Source organism: Acipenser ruthenus, chromosome 7, assembly GCF_902713425.1.
Source record: "Acipenser ruthenus chromosome 7, fAciRut3.2 maternal haplotype, whole genome shotgun sequence".
Classification (NCBI taxonomy): Eukaryota; Metazoa; Chordata; class Actinopteri; order Acipenseriformes; family Acipenseridae; genus Acipenser; species Acipenser ruthenus.
This window is the reverse complement of record NC_081195.1, coordinates 12600632-12615401: the sequence shown is the minus strand read 5'-3', so window position 1 is coordinate 12615401 and position 14770 is coordinate 12600632. Positions and strand designations below refer to the sequence as shown.

Genomic DNA, 14770 nt, shown 5'->3' with positions numbered 1-14770 from the left:
CCATTCCTGTGTGCAGTGCTCTGTGAGTTGCGGAGAAGGAATTCAACAACGACAGGTAGTGTGCCGAGCTACGGACAACAGCATTGGCCACTGTGAGGGTGGCAAGCCAGACACTGTACTGATTTGTAAATTAGAACCCTGCCCAGGTAAAGCAAAATGTACATAGTTGATTGGTTGTGAATTACATTGCATTTAAAATATACTGGCACGCCTACATTTAAATATACCTCATATCTCTATATCCGAGCTAGAAATACAATGGCATTCTCCCAGTATACTAGTATTGTGTATTGCACTCAAAGTCCCTAGTGATAATATTTTCTATTAAAGTGTGTCTCCACTCTTCCTTTAGGTATGTGTGTGGAGGGTGGGGGATCCTGAAAATATTCCTGTGTAGTCAATAGTGGGATGAATTGGGAGGTGCCCACACTTGAATGAAAGACATTTAGAGAAAGAACACTAGTTCTTTTTATGAAAGAAAGTAATTTGAGGTCTTGTGCTAAAAATATCTTGAATCTTTATTACAGTTTTCCTCTTGCAATAAAAATACATAAAAATGTAGTTTCTTAAAGGAACAAGTTAAACTTTTATTACAAATCATTGTGCTCTATTATTTTGTCAATTTTGCAAAATGCACAACAGAAAAAAAAAGATTCTCAAATGATTGCAACCACAGCCAAATACAGAAAGAAAACTCACTGCTTGTACATTGTATTTTGGTTAATGTTTTTTTAAACTGTTTTCAAAAATCTAATCTGCACATGCTATTGCATTTTTTTTGTATAGGAAAATCCATGTTGCCTTCGCCAAGCACAGAAACTGTTGAACATGTGACCCCCAAGGTTCCATGGGTATCCCAGATGGTTCCAGAAAGTCCTGTTAATAAGATCTCTACCAGTAAGTGTTCATTATTGTGTATGGTGTGAAGTAAATAGATTATGTCAAACTGCACACCTCCTGCACTGGAATCCTGAATGATCTGAAAGTAGAAGTAATACAGTGAAAAAAGTATCTGCCCAAGTTATAGTTTAAAAAAATACATTGCATCCTAGCACACATATTGGAAAAATACTGTATCATTTTAATATATATTGTTACTGTTCAAGAGATGAAGGTCTAGAGAAAAAGGTGCAGCAAGATAAAAGCTGTTTGCCACCAGTGCCATCAATCCATTGCCTTAGTCAAGCACTGAATTCTGCACACAGTTTAAATGGAATAGACATTCAGAGTGTTTATTCATTTCCTGATTTGTTTCATGCACAGATGAGCCGTGCCTTGGTGATAAATCCATATTCTGTCAGATGGAAGTCCTAGCCCGCTATTGCTCCATCCCTGGCTACAATAAGCTGTGCTGCGAGTCCTGTAATAAGAAGATAGCTACTACAACACCCCTGTCAAACCTTGAGAAAACTGATTCTTTGGCCATCCAGGCCAGTCCCATCCCCATCCCGGACACAGTAGTCAAGCCAACTGCCCAAAACCAACCTCAAATGACCAACGGAGCTGCTATAACAGTGATGAATACATCAACACCACTTCAAGCCTTGACTGTCAATGCATCAGACCTCAGGGCTGCTGGCACCTCAATTTTGAACTCCACAGTTCAGTCTCAGGGTACTGCCAGCAGCTCCACAGCAGTAGACAGTGAAAGCTTTGGAAACCTATTTAGACTACCTCCTGGCCAAAAAACAATGGGGACAAGCTCTCTAGGTCTACTGGATACCATGGCCTCAAAAAGGCTTGCATTAGACTCCAATAAGACTTCCCATAGCACTACTAGTACAAGCAGCACTTTAGGTTCCTCAGGTGTGACCAGGTCAAGAAGTGATGATTATGGGTCTGACACAGACTTGACACACCGAACCTCTCCCGTAGTTACATGAATTGTGACTTAATCTGTGAACATGCACATTTAACATACCTGTTTTTTTTGTTGTTGTTTTTTTTAACCAGTTGCTGCAAGTAAATAATTTCTGTGCAAGTGAATTTTGACCAGCAATGGTTACCTCAAAGTTGACAGAAATTATTCAACGTTTCACTTACAAGCAATGTGTTACACAACACTCCACGCTTTATGAAGCAAAACAAAAAAATCGACTTAATGGTGCTGTATACAATTTAACGGACAATACAAACATGTTTTAGTTTACTGGAAACATTGCTGATAATTACTTGTTCAGTTAATACACTAGGAGGGACATGTATCAAGCATTTGCAACTGTATTAAGGCCATTGCACCGAGTTTACGCCGGCCTTAAAATTGCCCCGTATGTATAAAAATGTGCACGTTTACGCCGTGCCTCATTAATTTTGGGCCAGTTAATACATTCAGGATGGGGCAAAATTTGTGCCGCGGCAGAGCGCTACTTTACACTCTGCCAATTTAGTGCTGCGTCGGTCGATCTTAATACATGTCCCCCTAGGTTTGTTAACCGAATGTATAAGTGCATTGGGACTACTTATTGTACTTACTTTGCGTAACATTAGTGTTTGGAATAAGTGAAATGCATTATGGGATTTGTGGTGTATGGAAAATACATCACCCAGAATAGGGACCTATGTAAACCCTGTCTCTTGGTGCTTATCTGTTATGTACCTCCACCTGCTTCTTAGAGTGTGTGCTCAAACAATGACTTTAATTTGAAGACTGTGCTGCCTAGTAAATGATAGCGATGTATATAGCTCTACATCCCAGCACACACATTGCCTTTTGTCACACGTACAAATACATCATTATTATTTTTTATTTCCTAGTACTGTTACAGTCTTTTAATATATATATATATATATATATATATATATATATATATATATATATATATATATATATATAAAGTAATATTGTATATAGTGTAAATTTCAACATAATACAAAACCATTAACAAGAAACCATGTAGTGTAAAGTGTAATGTACTGGGAAGCTACAGTACATAGGGTTAGATAATGTGAGCCTGTAAAATTCACCACATGTTGCTGCTTGTTATATTATTTCATTCCTGAGTTACATTTATTAACGTCATAATGTGTGTTGTATAGTTCTTGTATATACATGAATGAGAGCTTTAAATGTTAATATTTATTAAATTTTAAAATTGTAGTAAATGATAAATACATTTAACTTGTTGTTTAAGCGAATCCAATGATTAACTGTGCCATCACAATGGTGATGAAAAATTAATATAATAACTGAGCTTCAGAGTGAAAAATGGGGCATTTAATACATTTAGGCCTAAACTCTGTGGGGAGAAAATGAATTATTGAATATTTTCATTATATATATATATATATATATATATATATATATATATATATATATATATCACACACACAATTACAGTATTTTACATATAAACTGCATTTCAGAGGGAATGTTACAAGCTTTGTTATCTGCTGTTGGAGACTCGTGTTGTGGGCGTGTCTAAAAAAGAGGATGTTTGTCCTTTTCTACACCATGGTATGCTCTTTTAAATGTGAACGTGTAGGTGAATGTTTGCATACCCTCCCCTCTCTATAAACTTTGATGTAATGCAGTAATATGAAGAAAACATGTAGAGAACACGGACTGTAGACATGAAGCAGAACTAACACTGCTGTTTCCAACTGTATGTTCATTTTCAGGAGATGTGGGACCCATTTCCACAAGGTTTACAACTCTACTAAAACAGTTTTACAAATGCATAATCCAGTATGTAAATGCTCCACTACCCTGAATACCAGCAGTTCCAATGATAGTATGTTTAAAGATTAAGTAGTAGGGTTCCGTAAAATATAACGTTACACGTCCCCACATGTTGCTACAACTACTTAAATAACATACTTGTAATTTTTCTTTTCATTGTTAACATCCAGACAACCTTTTATACTTATAACTTTAAAATCAGTTTCAAAGCTCTTTTCAAAATAGCCGCTCTAGTGCACTGATAGTGTAAGGATTATTGCCCACATTGTCAAACAGGTAACATAGCAATAACAATCCATGATGTGTTACAGAACAGAAAAGCCAGAGCACTTGTTATTTTATTTTTTCAATTGCTCTTCCTGCAATGATTTAGAGGACAGATCTCAAACCCCAGCCCAGTGCACTCGAGCGACAATTTTGGAAAGAGCTTTAAAACAGAAATAAAGTTATGTGTAAAAAGTTGTCAGGATGATAACAATAAAAATACAATTTACAGGTACGCTATTTAAACAGTTGTAGCAACACGTGGGGACTTGTAACGCTATATTTTTTCGGAACCCACTACTTATTCTTTAATGTGTTATTTTTAACATACTGGTTAATATGCTCAAAGAGCCCTGCATTTTATTTTTGCAATACGATATTGTATTTTGAAAAACATCAACTGTGAAATCACTTTTAAGTTCTTCAGTAACTTTGAATACTTTCTGTAGTGCCATGAGCACATGGTAAACAGTACACACATATTTTATTGTTAGGAACCAAAACTGTTTGAATTGAATGTATTACCATCTGTTCATGGACCTCTGTGTGCAGCTGTTTCCTTCAAATGTTTCTTCAATGCTGCTGAGTTATATTGTCCTTGGAACGCAAGAGAACAGGTCATTAAGAGTAATACTTACAGCACTTATTGGTATATATACAGTGTTATTCTCAGTCTCATGTATAAATGGTACTTTGTTGGCAATAATAGAAAATGAAGTTGTTGGACAATGGTACAGATACCACTGGTTAGTCACAGTATGGATTGCATTAAAGATAACAATAAACTTTTTTTTTTTTTCAAAATTGTGTTTTTCTTGTTGGTTTTGGGAATGCAAGTTCCTTCCTTAGCAGGCAGTTCCTAAATGGATTGTTGTGTTTCCGTCACCAAAACCATAAATTGCAGCATATATTTGTTGAGCAATCTTTGTCTTCCAATCCAATATGGCTGCAGTGGCAGAGCAAGAGAAAGATGGGTCCCGAAGCATGACCTTATTGTGCCCCCAACCCCCCCCCCCCCCCCCCCCCCCAAAACTATAATGTAAAACTTGTTGATGTACATAAAACATGCCAAGTGTTCAATATTTAACCATATTTAATTCTCAGAATGTTAGCATGTATGAAACACTATATGACTACACATAACAACGTTTTCTACTCACCTACTTCAATTGCATTTTGTGTGCATCTTTACACCCAACACTACACTATTTTTAACCAAGCGAACATGTTTTATCACCAGTCCCTCCAGAAATACAGAATTAACACAAGGGTGAAGAACTCTGCATCCCAGAAGCAGACATTTTCTCACATAGAAAAAACAAAAATGTCCAATCGAAATACAGGCATGTTCATTTGCTTTAGTTTATTGGTACCCAGCAGCACCTGTAAACTACAGGATTAATTGTACACACAGAATATAACTGCAAAATACTGTGCTGAACAGTACCCCCAAACCTTCCATGAAGACAGTGGAAAACATTTGCAATATCAAGCAACCACTAAGCTAAAGCACAAGTGGTCACGGAGTTTGAAAAAGAGACGCTAATGGAACACTATAGTGCCTAGTACCAGCCTCCATGCAAACCCAGTTGCGAGAGAAGAAAAAAAGTTAAGCAGCTCATTTTAATTCAACAATATTTTTAAACATAATTAAGAGAATAGCGGTACTTGTTGAAACGTGGGAGGATAAAAATTTAATTACTGACAGAGGTAATGCAATGAATACCAATATTAAAGGTTGTAACATCTGAAAATATAAATGTGAAGGATATTATCACTGTTAAATATGTGTTTTTTTCCAAATGTTTAGACTTATCCGGGGGCCCTCCAGTTGCACTGGCTATTCCTCCGCCACTGTATGGCTGCCCTCTTGAGGGCAAATTATAGTCAGTTATTTTTTAAGATAAAGTGAATGAATTTCGTTTCAATCTTGCGTTAAATAACCACCTTTATTTTAATACAAATTCTAACAGATTTCCAAAAACACTGAATTTGAATAATGGGTGTATAAAAATAAAAATAAAAAGTAGTTGGAGCACAGCCTCATCCCTTGGAGCATCCCGGTGCCGCCTTTAAGTATTACTCGAATAAACCTGCGATAGAAATTGCCCAGGCTCCACTTTAAAAAAACATAGCGTGTTCAGTGCAAGTTGCTGGGTTTTTTGAAACAGTTGAAAGCATTGTTCCGGTCATATGAAAAAAATAATACAAGGTAAGGGGAAAAATGTAATAAATAGCTCCACCACTAAGCTTCTGAATGTGATCAGGTGCCGTAATTGCTAGAATATAACATGCACCATTTTACAAATATTGCGAAAATTTCTGCATGCTATCTACAGGTTGTGTGGTATTTACGAGATGTGCAGTAGCATACTATTGTAACATACAAGCAGTGCACATTTTAAAGACACGTAATCCAAGGCTGCTGTGTCATTTGCATTAAGCACAGGATGCATGTCATATGCTAAATCTTACTGCAATACATTTATCCTCAATTTTGTGGTTGCTAGGTTTCAAAACCATCATGAATTAGAAATAACAAAACACACAGTCACCCTGACCTGACAATTAGAAAGTCTTATGTAGATAGCTTCTGATTCTATAAAGCAGAAGTTAGTGTTCAAAGTTAAAATGACCATAGGTTATCAGATGGTAAAATAGATAATCATGTTATCTGGCTTTGACTAGTTTTAACTTCTATTGTTTTTTTAAACATGTACACTGTATCCTGGTAGTATTTCTGATTCACAGTTTTGCAGTTCAATTAGTACACTGAAACAAAAACAGTGTGTGTAATATTTTATTGAAATTAAATGTAGAAAGTTCAATTAAAAAAAAAATATTACAGTAGACAACTTTCTTGCCAATTAGAGGAGATGATACCAATTCAACACTACTTTTCCCGGGATATCAGTGAAGTGGTAATTGGTGCTCTGACCATGATTTATACATTAAAAATGTGCTTCCTCAACAGTGTAATAAGTCAAGAGGTATCCAAGTTGTATGAATGTTTGCATAGCAAAACAAGACATTGCTACATACCAAAATAGATAATTTGAAGGAAAATGTCAAAATGATGCTAAATTAATTAATATATTTGTTCTGACAATATCCATTTCTCCATTGCATAAATACATCTCACCACTGTCCAAAAAAAAAAAAAAAATCCTAAACAGTCAAACAATACCTACAATTTATGGTTTATACAACATTTCAGGATTGAATTCAACTGAATCTCAAAGCACCCCCGTTTGCTCCACTGTCTCTATAAATGTCTTCCACATTTTGCAGGGCTTCTAGAATAGTACTGTCAAGGGCAGACCTAAGTCTATTTCAAATTACTGTAGACTAACAAAGCCTTTTACTTGATCCATCTTCATATAGTGTAACTTAATAAGCCAAGAATGAATCTGCCAGACTCTCAGCGCTGCACAGAGGTTAGCCTTGCAGACAGTCGTTTCCGCAAATGTCTTGTAAAATCTGCCTGGGCTTGAGGCAAAGCTTGATTGACAATGGACTTGGGAAGCCAGCCCTGAAAAGTTAAAAAGAACAATAAAATACAAGCTTGATTTACTGGTGTGTGTGCAGTATTGTTTAACAAAATGTTGGACCTACTGTATACATTTTTGCCAAATCCAATCTTTTGCAATTAGCAAATGTCAAATACATTTTATGACGAGACAATAAAAATAAAAAATAAATCGTTATGCTATACAATCTGTAGTGTTGAGACATTTCCTATTATCAGTAAACAATCTTTTCTAATCAAGTCTAATGACTATAGTGACATACAATTTACATTAATGCCCATTTATTACAAAGTAAGGAGATGCTAAAATGTTATCAGTATGAAGATAACCCTTATGATTGCATTTAATAATTAGGTACTACTGGACAGCATTATTATGAATTTGGAAAACTGAAGTTAGCAATTGAGTTTTCTACTGTATCCACACTATCTAAGCAATACACTATCAACACACATCGAAACCATCTGACTGCCATTTGCTTCACTCACAATCATGTTTTCAACATGTGATAATGGAGCATTATTTAGGTATTTTGAATAATAAGGTATGCCACACACACAATTCAGAATAAAAATAAGGTATTTCAGTGCCCCAATCACACCTTATCCCAGAAGCTAGGTAGGGTTGGGTCTTGTTAATATTTACCGTGGGTATTGTACTTATCCTGAAGGGGAAAATATAATAATCCAGCGCTTTAAAGAGTAGGTAAATGTCTTGATTTTTTTTTTTACAATTACCTTTAATTTGGGGTGTTTGCAATCACTTCAGGTGGTTCTGGGTCCTATTGTTTCCGTATTGAGTTATTATCATTTTTCTATACAGTAAATCTGCCTTAACCAACTTAGAGCTTGCTTCAAGTTTGTATGGAGTTTCATAAGTGACAGTAGACAGAGAGTAGGTGGGCGGACTTGAATGAAATGAGAAAGGCTGTTAGTCATAGCACTTAGGATTCTCCAGACAAAGCTAATAACTAAATGCTAATAATGCAATATTGGAACAACAGAACCAATAACCACTCAGATTGATTGCAAACATGATAAGGGGAATAAAACATTTTAAAAAAATAAGTTAAATGGGTCATTTAGGTTGAACTTGCCTTAAGATCCATATTAAGAAGCCACGTGAAACGGCTCCTATTTTTGTCATCTTCTAGGGGCTCCAGGATAATACAGGTAGGACCATCTTGAGCTCTAACGTGGGAAAGAAAAAAAGAGACCAGGTCAGGTCATTTCCAAGAAGCCTTTCACCTTGGGAATTAAGTGTATACTTAAACAAATCAGGATGTTTGGATGAAAAATCCCCTAAAGATACAGTATAGTAAACTTTCTTTAAAAAAAAAAATAATAATTACAACCAAATAAATAATATCTGCCAACAGTTCAAAGCTGTAATTGATTAGTGATTATTTTTAGTTTTTTATGGGTGATTTTAGATTTTGCAAGGTTAGTTAAATACAATGCTAGCCTGTTCTTCACACAACTAGATTTCTATTGCAAACCTATCAATCATATATGCAATGAGTGTTGCCTTGGTAATGTTGTTCTGGGTTTTTTTCATATTCAATGTATTTCTTAGAAGAACAACACTGGAAACTGACAACCTTGTCATTTTTATTAAAAAGGTTATGAAATCAATCAATATCAGTAAATTATTGTTCAATAATACTTTATTTCTACCTGAATGGCAAAATGGATAATCATGTTATCGGGCTGTGAACGGTTCTAACTGATGTTTTTTTTTTTCCATGAAACATGTATACTGTATGTGTACACTGTATCCTGGCAGTTTTTCTCCTTCAAAGTTTGGTGATTCAATTAGTACACTGAAACAAAAACTGTGTGTAATATTTACTGAAACTAAATATAGAAAGCTCAATTAAAAAATATTACAGTAGACAACTTTCTTGCCAATGAGAGGAGATGATACAAATTCAACACTACTTTTCCTTGGCTACCAATGGAGTGGTAATTGGTGCTATCTGAGATATGACTCACAACTCTGTTGGTAGCTCTTAATCTTCCCTTTTGATTAAGATTCCCCTTCTGTAGTTCTGCACTAAGAAAACAATCTGGTTGTTTGCATCTGAGATACAACAGAGTTCTACTAAAACTTCACCTGTCAGGCTATCCAGGATAAAACAAATACATTGAAATGCAGCTGGCCCAAACTTTGATAATCAAACAGTTGTTTATTTTGTCCTTGTAGACCTTTTCATGCATTAGGAATAGATAATAGCCTTACATGGATTTAGAAACAGCAATCGAATAATGACTTTCTCCTACAAACCTTCAGGTGCATTCAGACTGTCTTGTGGATCGGAACCTAGAACTTTCAATGGAACTAATAAACTGCTGCATCGTGGTTGTACATGCCTTAAAACCATGGCAAGCATTTAAAAAAAAAGTTCCTAAGAGCTTGAACAGTTAACAATAAACTATTTCTGTCTCTCAAATAAAATATATTTGGTACCAACCTTACAAAGCCTTTTTGCGGTGGCAAGGATTCCAGTTGTATGGCAACACCCGCTAAATAAAACGAAGCCTTCTGTTTCCAGCAGTGCCTGACGCTCACAAAATCCCTTTGGCCAATCAGATTCCCTGCTGTCTCAGCAGTTACCTCATGGGTCACCATAGTGTCCTTGTCAACTTGATGTAAGACCTGAGGAAAACATTTTTTTTTTTTTTTTAATTATTTTTTTTATTAGTGTTATTATTAAAATGCCACTGAACATTTTATCATGGCTTATTATCTGAGAAATGTTCTTGTAAAAAAAAAAAAAAAAAAATTGAACTATAAAAACATGCTGACATTTTTGAGATTTTTAAGGTCAAATATAAGACACCTAGATCATTAAATATAGAAACAGATACTTTTATGTTTTTAGAAGAAAGCTATGTGCATATGCATTTATCTCAGCAGTCTACCTCCCTACTTGGAAGTCATACATTTAATACCAACCAAAACAATACCTTACATGTAATCATGACATTTGCTGCATGACATTAGCTCTATTTATATTAGTGAAGCATGCAGGTCCCTAAAGAATGAGAATCCAGGAATAAACATATAAACGTTTTTCAGACTTTAGCAAGCATACTTTAATTTGTTTAATGTTTGGGTTCCATTTATTCATTTCTTCCACTTTGGCAAACAGCTCATTGTGAAGCTCCTTGGTTGTTGCATCCAAAACAGCTTCTAGTTTAAAGACCTTTCCGATTCCAGGGAGTATCTTGCTTAGGACTACATCCCCATTTTCCTAAAGAACAAAAGATACAGGTAAGGTTTACAGCAGAGGGGGAGATAGAGCAAAACCAATGCTTTCATTTCAAGAATTTACAGAAGTCTTTTGATTGCTCTAATCCTAAAGACATTCTATGATGAAGATAATGTGCAACAATAATGTCAGCAATGTTTTGTTCAATATGTCTTTGTCAGCAGTGCATACTAATGAAAAAAACTGAAATCTACTTGTTTCTTTTAACTACGCTAACTAATTTAGCTGGGACATGAATCTGACACGTATTTGGTAAATTGGTAGCCCTTGTTCTTCTGAATGAATAAAGAACATGTTTAATCTAGTATGCTATAATGCTGGAGGGTTCAGCTAAATCTTAATTGAAAAAGGAAATATTTATGACTTACCTCTGATATTTCCGTTTGCCACCCCCCCTGCTGTTCCAGGATCTCTACTGCCCTTTGTAAAGCTTCCTTTCCTTGCTTCACATAGAGTAGTTCTTCATCTTTAAATTCCTTCAACTGAATAACAGTAGCTTCTTTTCTAAGCTCTGGAGGACAAATACATTGTTTTATTAAAATGTGAGCAATGCAGCTGCAACCTTTGTACTAAGAATATCTGCCTGACTACTTAAAAACATGGAGTTAACATAAAACATCCACTGGATCAGTTAGTACAGTTGCACAACGCCCATTATAACTGCAGTTAGTACAATTGCACAACACCCATTATGATGCACTATTCCACAATATAGCCACAAGTATGCATGATCAGAAAAGCAAAATAGAATTCTAACCGATACAAATATTTTAGTAGACAAATCTTTTGTCTTATTACCAAAGCAATCTGTTCCGCTCCCTACAACCAGATACCATTGTAAACCACATTGCCCATGTACCTAAATCATTGTATAATACATACAGTTTAAAGCAAATTGGTCACAACTATGGTTTTAAAAACAATTTTTTGTCACACCAGTTGCTAAAAATTACAATTCAGTAATGACTGAAATTGTATTCTCTATACAGCAGATGTATTGAAATGGGAAGTTATCTGGAGTAACGGATAACCTCCCCTTATTAGTCCCTCCAGGATTCCACGATCGCAGAAAAAATCACGGAATTTGCGCTCTCCCGCGGAATTTTCAATTTTTTGCAAAAAAACTAAAGCTCAAAGATTTGCTCCCTACTCTCACTGTACATGTCACTAGAGTGCATACACGCTATTTGTATAGTGAGAAGTGTGGCATGGTTTCAGTGCGAGCTTTAGTTCAGCCATGGAGAGATTCCTAAGGCCATTGGTGAGCTCCGGAAACAAATCTAAATTAGCGCTGAATATAATGGCAACAGATAGGGCACAAATGCAAAATGCAGTCCAGTACTTCCAATAACTCACTGTCATAGCTTCTGTTAAAACTGCAGAAGACCATGACAACGACCATGGATAGACAGTGGCTACTGAAGAATGGAATAAGGTAAGATTATTATTATTATTATTATTATTATTATTATTATTATTATTATTATTATTATTATTATTATTATTATACAAAAGGATGTAATAGTTTGGTCGCAAGTTCAAAGCAAAGCATTGCTCTGTTACTGCTATGTGAAAGGTCAGAGAAAAACAATTAGGACCTTGCTTGTACTCCCTATGTTGCAGGTCCTGAAAGATACACACATTTTTTGTACATGGTGTAGTAACACGAATGCTCAAAAAGGAAGGAGGCGGTGAACTATATTAGATATTATCCTATTACTTGGGATGACTTAACATTTTTGTTAAATTCTTTTTTTTTTTTTAATCATTACTTTCCCATTTGTTTTGTATGTGATGGTAGCACTTTCACATTGTGGCCTTGGTCAAAGAAACAAAAAAGCTAGCTTATCAGCCAATCAAGTTTCGCCTGTCACTGTTTCCAAGCGCTTGTCACAGCTTCCAAACTATTTCTATGTGTCTTGATGTGGATACATTTTAAAATTACAATATTTTGGTGAACAACAAATGTTTCTAAAAATACCCTGTTACATTTGTACAAAAATGCTCCAAGTCTAGCACACATTTGTAAACCAGTGCTAACTTGAATCCCAGTGCACCACTACAATCTTATTCTGCTAGGCAAATATTAGTATGACTAATGTGATTAAATATAGTCATATGTTTTGGCCATAACTGTATTGAATTAATTTTTTAAAGAATTGTTATGTTTTGTGTGTATTTTTAAAAGAAATGGCATCCAGTAGTCAGTGCTGTAAGTGTTTTAGAAAAAGTGAACTCTCTTTGCTTTATTGTATGTGTTTTTTTGTTCTTCTTTGATTTCCATAAAATATGGCAAATATGTTTGTTCTGGGTTTTTTTTTCATATTTTAGAAATGCAATTTAATAAAAATAATTAATTAATTTAACTAACTGTGACTTACGTTTTCTTATTTATTTATACTCATTACACTGTTTTTCATTAAAATGTCATTGCCACAGAATTTTGCAGAAAACAATTTTCTCGTTGCAGATTTTAGGACATTTTACTGCGGCTTTTCATGGTGACTACTTAGTAGACTTAACCTTGAATGCCATGTAGAGTTTACAAAAAACACATCTTTTATTTTTTTAGTACAACAGTGTTCATCTCCTTTGAACTGTGCAAGGAATGCTGGTGTATGAATAAAATATCAAAACAGTCTTAATTATCTTAAAGATGCAGGAACACATACAGCACTAGACAGCAATAGTAAGGTATTTTCAGTATCACTGAGACAGTAAATATACTAAAATGTAGAAAATGAACTACGTTGTTCAAATTAAAGGTGGTTTGGTTAAATGGTTAATAAATACAAGCTTACTGCAGTAAGCATATAGTTTTTTCATCCAAAATATTGACAGATGTTTTAACTTACTGGCCTTGCATCCTGTCCATTTAGAGCTTGCCCAGTTGGATAAAATGTTGTTATCTCTCAGTTTAATTTGAGTTATTTCTTGTCCAATAGCAGCCACAGCAGTATGTTTCAATCCTACAATAATAAACAGATACATTCATTATTTAAATTAAAAGAATCATGCACATTGTTTTAGTACAGAAAAACTGCACTGAACAATAAAAAAGTGACTTATACACAGTATATTCTAAAATGTCAAAACAGTTAACACTCAGTATTGAAGAGCATAATATGTTTCTACTTTAAAAAAAAAAATCTTGTTTTTACAATGGCGAAGGCATTAGCCAAAACATTTGTATATTTGATTTAATTGCTTAAACATTTACATGACTTGTAATGCTTAAGAAAGGAAGAAAGGCTAAAATTTAGGACTTCGCTGTGTCCTGTTACCTGTCATGTTTCTAAAATGCTGGTGTGAGATTCCACAGCAGAGTTTAACAGTTGCTGGCAGCATGCTGTCCAAATTACCTAATGCATTTCAGAGCTGTATTATTAGGACTTGTCTTTATAGTATTTCTGAAGGACAGAGATAAACAGGTTGTTAGATACGATTTAACATGAAGGTTAGAGAGAGCAAGGGATTATCAAGCTTTGGACCAGCTGCAACATTATTGAATTTAAATCCAAGTGTAATAAATCATATTGATTTTTTTTCAAGGGGATCTCTGACACGCTATGCAATTTATTGGGATGAGTGCACCCCAAGTAACAAACTGACCTTTCTAAGTAACCTACAATAAGTACATATTATGTGAGCTGGCAGGTACTCTATGAACTGCATGCTGCTCAATAAGTTATTGGGAGGTGGCATTCATTCTCATTTAAACTGTGTTTCCAACTTTCCACACACTCGCTTGTTTAGTCCCAGCACCTTGTGCAGGTGCCTGTCTATTTCTACATCCCTCATGCTGCTATCGTTTGCCTCCAATGCTTGTTTTTAAAAAACAAAGACTAGGCCCTACGCAGACCTGGGGAGCAATTGGCCATTACAAAATAGTTTCAGGGAGAAGCGAATAAGCATTAGTCATGCAGTTACAGTATGTAGTGTTTTTATTTATTTATTTTCCATTGTGGGGCGGCACGGTGGCGTAGTGGTTAGCGCTGCTGCCTCACAGCGCCAGGGTCCTAG

General features: G+C 35.2%; 2 protein-coding genes across 6 annotated transcripts in view; one reads left to right on the top strand and one right to left on the bottom strand.

Annotated features, from left to right (window-relative positions):
• The window catches only part of LOC117414646 (A disintegrin and metalloproteinase with thrombospondin motifs 3-like), a 55671-nt gene extending 50940 nt beyond the window's left edge, over positions 1 to 4731 (top strand). For all 5 annotated transcript variants that reach the window (XM_034024408.3, XM_059026394.1, XM_059026393.1 and 2 more), the window contains 3 exons: positions 17 to 146; positions 787 to 897; positions 1264 to 4731. In XM_034024408.3, the coding sequence (XP_033880299.1) occupies positions 17 to 146; positions 787 to 897; positions 1264 to 1883 (861 nt within the window). In that variant the 3' untranslated portion in view covers positions 1884 to 4731. The remainder of the gene's footprint in view (positions 1 to 16; positions 147 to 786; positions 898 to 1263) is intronic.
• A 2067-nt stretch (positions 4732 to 6798) lies between these two features.
• Positions 6799 to 14303, bottom strand: LOC117415810 (steroidogenic acute regulatory protein, mitochondrial-like). Its single transcript, XM_034026641.2, has 7 exons — positions 14032 to 14303; positions 13603 to 13716; positions 11116 to 11258; positions 10571 to 10729; positions 9947 to 10131; positions 8570 to 8663; positions 6799 to 7475 (listed from the first exon to the last, which is right to left on the bottom strand). The coding sequence occupies exons 1-7, from the start codon at positions 14093 to 14095 to the stop codon at positions 7365 to 7367; spliced, it is 870 nt and encodes a 289-aa protein (XP_033882532.1). The 5' UTR covers positions 14096 to 14303; the 3' UTR covers positions 6799 to 7364.
• Between the last annotated feature and the right edge of the window lie 467 nt (positions 14304 to 14770).

Coding starts and splice junctions, on each gene's coding strand:
- LOC117415810 (XM_034026641.2), bottom strand. CDS start 14,095: ATGCTGCCAGCAACTGTTAAACTCTGCTGTGGAATCTCACACCAGCAT. Junction 11,259..13,602: donor ATGGACAGGATGCAAGGCCA/GTAAGTTAAAAC, acceptor TTTGTCCTCCAG/AGCTTAGAAAAGAAGCTACT. Junction 10,132..10,570: donor CAAACATTAAACAAATTAAA/GTATGCTTGCTA, acceptor TGTTTTCCTCAG/GTCTTACATCAAGTTGACAA.